General features: G+C 37.5%; 2 protein-coding genes across 2 annotated transcripts; both read left to right on the forward strand.

Moving 5' to 3' along the window:
• The first annotated feature begins 681 nt into the window (after positions 1-681).
• sike1 (suppressor of IKBKE 1) lies at positions 682-4,069 on the forward strand. The gene is made up of 5 exons (XM_044211206.1): positions 682-1,128; positions 2,020-2,125; positions 2,206-2,348; positions 2,798-2,911; positions 3,798-4,069. The coding sequence occupies exons 1-5, from the start codon at positions 970-972 to the stop codon at positions 3,921-3,923; spliced, it is 648 nt and encodes a 215-aa protein (XP_044067141.1). The 5' UTR covers positions 682-969; the 3' UTR covers positions 3,924-4,069.
• A 1,162-nt stretch (positions 4,070-5,231) lies between these two features.
• micos10 (mitochondrial contact site and cristae organizing system subunit 10) lies at positions 5,232-7,610 on the forward strand. The gene is made up of 4 exons (XM_044211207.1): positions 5,232-5,474; positions 6,645-6,692; positions 7,146-7,252; positions 7,389-7,610. The coding sequence occupies exons 1-4, from the start codon at positions 5,402-5,404 to the stop codon at positions 7,392-7,394; spliced, it is 234 nt and encodes a 77-aa protein (XP_044067142.1). The 5' UTR covers positions 5,232-5,401; the 3' UTR covers positions 7,395-7,610.
• The last annotated feature ends 1,232 nt before the right edge of the window (positions 7,611-8,842 follow it).

Below are 8,842 nucleotides of genomic sequence, written 5' to 3' on the forward strand. Positions count from 1 at the left end.
GGAGACTTGAAATGCTGATGATACGTAAAGCTCTTAAATATGCTGATTAGATATGGCTGATGAAATGTGTTCATCAATGTATTATAAAATGTGTTGAACTCTCAGAATATATTTTACTTGAAATCCCACAATTGCTTAATTTTTAAACAGAGGAACTATATAAATAAACAATACAGTCTATATGCATTGCTTTATTGTTACCATATTCTGCTATATACGTTGCTGTGAGATGCAAGGTAAAGCATCCACATGGCCATATAGGTAGGAATGCGGGTTTAAACGTTACAAAATTCATTATGACATAATGAAAATTACACATCCACGGTGACTTAACATGGTGTATCTTCAGTTCTATATCTGATAAACTGAAGTAAATGGAATGAATCTCCAAACAACATTAGAAAAGTTGTAAAGTTGTTTTTTTTTTTCTAAAAACACCCTCTGTTCCGTGACACTTCTCCGTGGTATAGAGAACGTGTTGATACAATAAGTATAGACAATGATGAGCTCTTTGTTAAAGCGTGGCATTTTATTCTGGAAAAACATTTCAAGTTAATTGGTCTCTCACAGTTGCTACTGTCAAACTCCCATGAAATCTAAACTCTCCAGTAGATGGCGACATCAACCTCGATTTTGGTTTGACTCGTGATATAAACATATACAAAGAAGACGAAGATACGGAAGTGACGTTGTCATTTCGTCTTACACGCAAACGGCAGACTTGACAACAAACAAAACAGAGTGGTCTTTTTTTTTTTTTGTATGTGCTGTGCTTATTCTGTGTACCGACAAATATTTCCGAAGGCCTGCAATCGTTTGCACACGTTACTATAAAGGCATCGTAGCTGCCTCGGCTAACTAAGGCTAGATAGCCGACGTTAGCTAACACTGCGAGGTTTTTTCACCTCGCTGGTGGTGCGAAGTTAGGTTAGCTTGTTTACGTTACATACAGGAGTTGTCATTTTCCAAATGGCCTGCACTTTAGAAAAAGTGTTGGGCGATGCCCGGACCCTTCTAGAGAGGTTGAAAGAGCACGACACGGCCGCCGAGGGACTGATAGAGCAATCCGGGGCCCTCAGCCAGAGAGTGCATAGCATGAGAGAGGTGGGAAATGCCCTTCCAGACAAGGTAAGGACAAGATTTCATTCAAGTACATGGCTATGTAAAGCTGCACTGTTCAATGGCATACACACAAGGCTGGTACAACAGGACTTAGTTGAGCTCAAACGTATCCATCACTTCAGCATAAATGTAAGGCAAGAAGAGTTTACTGCCCCAAAATTTCACAAATGTTTCTTGCGATGATCCCACAATCTTCTCGCATCAAAACACAGGGGAAACATGTAAACCAATACTAAAAGCTGAGATTATGATGAAATTAAGTGGTGCTTGATGGGTCACATCTGTGCCCAGTTTAGATCCTTGCGTTTTGATTCGTTCAGATGTTTTGTAGATGTGAATGTTTGAGATAACCACAACGATATTAAATTCCATTAATGTTGAATGGAGTTTGGCGTGACATTCATCGTTAGAGGTTTCATTTTACATCTTGTGTGACACCACTCTCTTCCTGAGACTACCTGTTGTTTTTTGTTGTTATATTTTGATTGTTTATGTGTTTATTTGCTTTAACAATCACAACGACTAAGTTGTTGGCCAACCAGTTCAACCTCCCATCAGTGGAAAAGCAACTTAGAACAATTAGATGTTCTGAATGTCATGGAAATATTCCTATGGAGCAGATCAATATTTTTTGTAATTTACATTTTGATGCCGAGATTTTAGTAAGTAAATACTTCTCACAATAACATCATTTTGTATCTTTAAAATGGAAATTTTTGAAGTACGGTGTTAAATGCATATTATTATGCACTTTCAGTTTGTAATAGCTGGTAATGCCTGCATTTGAAGATAATATATTCCCCCATATCATGGTTAATTCAATATTAAAACAGAGCAACAAGTCTTTCTATTCCGTATAATTTCTTTCCACTGCCCTTTACTGCTCTCTCCTCCCAGCACATAGAAGACACTTCAGAGATTCAGGAGCTAACCAAATACAAGCCTCATGTCCTTCTGACTCAGGAAAACACTCAAATCAAGGAACTACAGCGGGAGAATAAAGGTAAAAAAACACTCTATTCTGTTGATTGTATGGCTGGTGTTTTATATATTAGCTAACCCTTTTCATGACTGTATCTGCAGAACTGTGGTTGTCTCTTGAAGAACACCAGTACGCGCTAGAGTTGATCATGGGTCGATACCGCAAGCAGATGCTCCAGCTGATGATGGCGAAGAAGGAGCTTGACACCAAACCTGTGCTCAGCCTTCACGAGGACCACGCAAAAGTACACTGGCTGTCTTCACATTTTAAAATTCCCGGTCATTTGTAGGTTAGGATTACAAATGAATGGTTGTACAGTTAAAGCTAGGGTAGGTCATGTGTATCAGAAGCATTTTTTGTTATATTTGTTGAAATTCTCTTTACATCCCGACAGCAATCAATGAATCAAATGCTCTGGAAATTAAAAAAAGAAATAATCCATCCAATCATTTTAATGGCCCAAATGAAGTGATTGGCTGCTTGCCTGCCTGCCTACCTGCTCGCTCTCTGCCCGTGCACTCATTGCGCATGAAAATGTGTTTTCAGGGAGTGGCTTTGCAGGGAGGCCTGAAGGGAGGGGGTGGGATTTTTTCAGTTGGATACTTTCAAAATCCCAACTGTCTCTTGCTAGTTTCTCCACCGTTACCCTAGCTTTAAAAATGCATTGATTTTGGTTTTCTGACTCTACTCCAGGAAGTGCAGAGCCAGGTGGAGCGGATATGCGAGATGGGCCAGGTGATGAGAAGAGCAGTGCAGGTGGATGATCAGCACTACTGCTCTGTACGAGAGAGGCTCGCTCAACTAGAGGTGAGCACAGTGCTTCAGTAGAATTGGGAACAACTGTAGATGTTTTTCTGATTGAAGCCATATTTTTTGCATGTATCACCTACATGAATATAAATGTATAAATTGAATAATATGTGTACATAAAATACATATACAGTGGTGTGGGTATAATGTAATAATCCCAGTAATCTGGGTATAATGCACATATATGTTCCTTTTTTTTAAAAAAAAACATCTTTTTTTCATTTTTTGTCTCAATTTCTAATTCTGTGTTATGTATAGAATCAGGTAGCCAAATTTCTGTCCATTTTACACAAGCGTTGGTTCACCTAAATTATAAAAAAAACAACAATTTTTTTTAGTTACCTCTAGTGATATTTGGTCATGCAGACAGTTTTGGTTTTATTTGCCCAGGTTTTGTGATATCCATCCCTGAGATATCTACTGCCATCCAAAGCAATCATAGTGAATGGAATTACCTTTGTGTGACTCACAGCATTGAAAAATTACAATTACAGGTACTATTTTTTTCGGTAAGAAATAGTTCCAGTGATAACTGTTCACCGCAAAAACATCTCTAGTCTATCCAGAATAACAGTAACACTGTTTCTGGAAGTAGGTGCAACTGTTGGATTTTTTAAATTTCTAATTTTTGTAAGTTTTCAATGCTGTAAGCGCCACAAATGTAATTCCATTCACCTCAACTGTATTTGGGTGGAGTCAGAAATCCCAGAGACTGATATCTTAACCTGGACTAATTAAACCAAACGTATCTGCATGGCTAGATACCACTAGAACTAAGTGAGAAAATATGTGATATGTATTTTGGATGAACTGACCACTTAACTCTGAATATTTACAACTGAATATTTTTTCCTTAAATATATGGTTACTCTGTCTTGTTCAGATTGAGAACAAGGAGCTGCGAGACCTCCTGGCCATCAGCAAGGGCTCTTTGAAGACAGCGAGAGAGGAAACCAACCAGCCAGCAGCAGCACAAGAACACTCCCCTCAATCAGGGTCCAACGAGTGATCAGAATAGCTTCAGTGTGAACTGTGGTTGGGTCAACAAGTCCTTCAGGACCAGGAGACAGGGTTGATGATCTCTTTATCCATCTCTTTATCACTTTTTTATTTTATTTTTTTACATAAGATGGAATGCAGTTAAACCACATTATATATATATATATATATATATATATATATATATATATATATATATATATATATATATATATATATATATATATTTTTTTTTTTTTTTTTTTTTTTTCTCGTGAATGCCACTTAAACACAATATTATGGCTATCAGAAGCATTTACCTGCAGGTATATCTAGATGATAGCTATTGTTTTCATATGTACAGCATGTGTATTATCACTGCAGTCGTGTTGGAGTGAATTTCTTCATAAACCGTGACTTTTAATGAAGTGTCTTGGTTATCACAGACAAGAATTGATTGGGAGCTAAGACACACACATGTACTGGGGTAAAGGTAGTAAAAGCAAAGAGGATTTATTTATTTTTTGGCCAAAGATACATTATTCCTTAAGGACACTTTCTACCTCTTTGGTGCCCCTTTTCCGTTCACTCACAATGTGTAAAATGCTCATAACCATCCCTGCTATGAGTTCACTTGAAGTCCATTAAGAAGCCAACTCGTATTCTACACCATTTTAAGAGGCTGTGGTTGATAATCACTGCCCAACAAGATGACTTTTGGCTGTTTCACACAGTTTGCCTGCTGAGGAGTGACAGTGGATCATTTGTATGTGATTCTGTATCATTTTCTGAATTTGATTCATTTGTCATTCTGTTTGTGGAATTCATATATAACACGATTTACATGTTTAGTTCTTTGATTCTGTGTGTTAAACACCAGTTTTCTAGTTTTCAGATTTGGATGCAGAGTAATCAAGTGTCCCAGCTGATGGCACATCTTTATTTAATGATAACAATTTCAAAACATACCAGCTTTTTGTGTAATGGATATCAAATGTTTGCGCACTGTATGTCATAATTTGTATATTGTCATCTCAGGAAATCAGTGTTAATAAGGTGAACATGCTGTAATGACCAGACTTCATGACAGTGTACTGATTTGTGTCAAGTGAAATTTCATTCAGAGACTTTGAAATAAATTTTCAATTAAAAAATTGTATGTCTGTCTGAATGTTTTTTTTTTTTTCTGCCATAGCATACTATTCTATTGTTTACCGCAGGATGGCGACATTAATCCGCTTTGGGTATCGCATAATGCTGCGTTCATGTGAACAGCTATAAACGGAACTTTCGCCAGTTTAGGCGTTTTTTTCCACAGATACTGTACTGTCTATGTTGTAGACAACATAGAAGTGATAAAGTAACATGTTAAACTCTGTCGGCCTAAAACCCTCTGTTCTTTGACACTTGGTTGTTCCTCTACGTTCAAATCAGATAATTGTACATTTCCGACAGGACCTGACAGCAGCACCGGAGCTGCATTTGACACTTCTAGCCTGACACAAGCTAATGTTCAGCATGTCTGAGAAGGAGCTGGGGAAAAAGTGGGACCGATGCCTGGCAGACGGTGCCATTAAACTTGGTAAATATCCCAACGTTTTCCGCGTGTAACGACATTGTAATGTCCCCGAACAAGGATAAAATAAGCAGCAGTTTGTATTGTAGTCCACAGCTGTCATTGACTGGGCGAGAGGCTAACTAGCTAACTTTAGCCAGAAAGGGCTTGTAAAGGACATCTGAATGACCAGTCAGATATCTGACTTATTTATTCTGATAGGTAAAATTATATTGGGGACAATTCTGCAGTTAAAGAATGCACCCTCGGTAGTCTTGCCCTAACGCTACTCATAAATATTTGCGTTTCCCTTAGATTTTGTTGTTGGAAATAACCTAAGTGGAAACGCCATTCAGAAAATATTACTTTGACGCGTTCTTGCTTATCGATACGTACACCTTTGTTAGGACATTAATTAAGATGTTTTACGAGACAGTATTGTCCACTCCAGAATTCGCCAGAGATACAAAAAAACAACAAACATTTATTTCAATATCATGTAAACTCTCCATTGTCTTGGCTTACAACTCCACAATTTTCCAGAACTAACATAATATAACGTTAGCTAGATAAAAATGGCGGCAGGGAGCAGGGTAAAGTTGAGTTTATTTATTGAAATAAGGTATTGCTCGATGATTCACTGGTATTATAGACCAGTGGATCCTGTAATATCATGTACGTAGCGTTACTGCTAATAAGCAATGTACCATAAAATTGTCAGATCTTTTAATGGAGTTTGGTGCGATGTCATTGACACAGCATCAGCCACTGGAGTGAGGCACCTGGCCCACTTTGTTTTAAGGAGGCTGTGTATAAAGATTACAGGTGTTCTTTGAAACAGTGAGAGGAAATTACACCACATTATTAACTAGTTTCAGAGAAAAAAATGGGAACAAATGTTAGTGTACTTCCCACCACCCTACTGTATGAATGAGAGTAATCTACAAGTTCAAATTTAGAGTTTCAAGTTTATTGTCATATGTATTAGAAATTAGTGCATTACAAAACAACAAAGCTTGTGCTATGGCTACATGAAAAATATACAGTACATAATGTAAATGTACATAAGTCTGAGACAGCATATGCACACAATAAATCAATAAAGATGAAGCAATAGCTATATAAATGAAACAATTAAAGGTACATTGCCATCCATGTCATACTGTGTCAATGTTTTTATTTCCCCCTTTTTTTCAGGTACTGGGCTGGGGTTAGGAATCGTGTTTTCTGTTCTGTTCTTCAAACGTAAGTAGTTTCAATGCATTGTTGCTGTACTGCATCTTGAACCTTTAATTTAGCTCGGAGGTCCTTGACAAGAGGAGCAGAGCTAAGAGTGATGTTCTGTAGCTACTGCAGCACGTACAAGTAGTTGTCTGCTACTGTTAGCAGCGAAACACTTTCTTTTACGTAGCAACAGTCTTTTGAGTGTTTTTTGTCAATCAACAGACTTTTATCTAACTGAACACAATATTCGATGTGAATTTAGAGAGTATTTAGTGCTTTTGTAGTGAGAAGAGCACTAACAACACTCATCCTCAAAAGCATATGAATATTAAAGTTAAGTACAGGAAAGAAAAACAGACAAGGCATTACAAACAAGAGTGTGAAGAGGATTTCACATGCCATCTCTTGTATGTTTTTAATAACACCGTGAAGTGCTTCTCTGTGTAAGAGATAAAGTACCTGTTTCATTTGTAGGGCACACCTGGCCCATCTCATTCGGCTCAGGAGCGGGACTTGGCATGGCATATGCCAACTGTCAGAATGACCTGAGGTCACATTATTTGCGGCACAGAAGCGAAAAGGTTTGTTAGTGCAATAAAAACACATATGGAAACCACTTACAGAAATGATTTCATATCTCTAACTCAGAATAACAGCCCTGTGTCTTTGTTTATGTAAATCAAGATTTATTAAACTGATTTCAGTTTTCTTTAACAGGAGTAATAGCTGCAAGTCATCGAGGGACTGTCGTTTTTATTTTTTTGAATTTGTTCTTTTTGTTTTGTTTTGTCTGTGGGAGAGTCAGCATTTGCACTGTTCTACAGTTAGATCCCTGTCTCACTGTTGAACGATCCATCCCTAGTATGACTCTGTATCATTTGTATGTGCCTGATCAGGACAGTCTGTGTTTATTTAATAAAATAATCATGAGAACAAAAATGATGCCCTGGTGATTCATTTTTCCTCAGATGCTTTATAATGAATGAAAACCTTTTAAAATCACATTGAACTACCGGTAAGTAATACAAAAAACAAGAGTAACATAATGAATTATAACAGCTAGATTATACTTACTCCAAGCAGTAATGGTGGTACTTGAAGGAGTAATAGTAGTCAAGTGTTAATGCAGCTTTGAAAAGGTAGGTTTTCAGTTTATTTCTGAATGTAAGTGGGAGGGATTTTCTGAAATGTGTCGTGGAGGAAGGTGGGGGCAGCAATGCAAACGCTGTCCCATAAGGTGGTGGGCTTGGTGTGGGTGAGAGGAGGTCAGAAGGTTGGCAGCAGCTGATCTGATGTGGCAGATGACAGGGGTGTAGTGATGGAGATTAGTCAGTTTTGAGGGGGCATGAAAATTGAGAGCTTTGAATATTATGTTTAGTATTTGACAAGGCTATTTAAATGCTGGAGTGCACAGGACTTTACCCCATGAATAGTGAGCGGCTGTAACGAAAGAGTTTCCCCTCGGGGATCAATAAAGTATTTCTCATTCTGAATGTGAAAAAAAAAGAAATTATGACTGGTGCAGCCAATTGGTTCAGAAGTCACGTAAATTATATGGAGTATAAGTTATTTGAGGTGATTTGAGATGAAATACACATGTATCTGGAGTGGCCAGCAGTTGCCAAAAACCAAATCATTAATTCAGAAAAGGATGAAACAAATCTGAGACAAGGTTATTGAATTGGGAAGGATACAAGAACATTTCCAAGCATGGACTGTAGTGTACAAAAGCTAAATGATATCCAGTGTGATTCAGTCTTTTTAATCATTAAAACATGAAAATGTCAGAGAGGGTTAGTTATTTTTTCATAGACTGGACCTTGCTACTACTGCTCTAAAAAAGAAAAACATGAAAGATGACTCCTTTAATAAGTCTGACACTCACCATGTCTATAAATTGTACACATTCCATGAAAACAAAAAGCAGGTAGAATGCACAATCCTTTTGCAAATAACTGAAGAAAAAGCAGTCACATCAAATCTTTATAATGCCTTACAAAAATGCTATGATAGTTGTACCTCAGTAGTTAGAAAAAAAAACATGACCAAACATGGAAAACGAACACCCACACCGATTCCTATGATGTAGAATTAGCATTTCTTGGCTGTGATTGTGCATGGTTATGTATTAACAGCTTAATGCTTTGACACGCTCCTTCTCAGAAGCTGTG

Source organism: Siniperca chuatsi, linkage group LG10, assembly GCF_020085105.1.
Source record: "Siniperca chuatsi isolate FFG_IHB_CAS linkage group LG10, ASM2008510v1, whole genome shotgun sequence".
Taxonomy (NCBI): Eukaryota; Metazoa; Chordata; class Actinopteri; order Centrarchiformes; family Sinipercidae; genus Siniperca; species Siniperca chuatsi.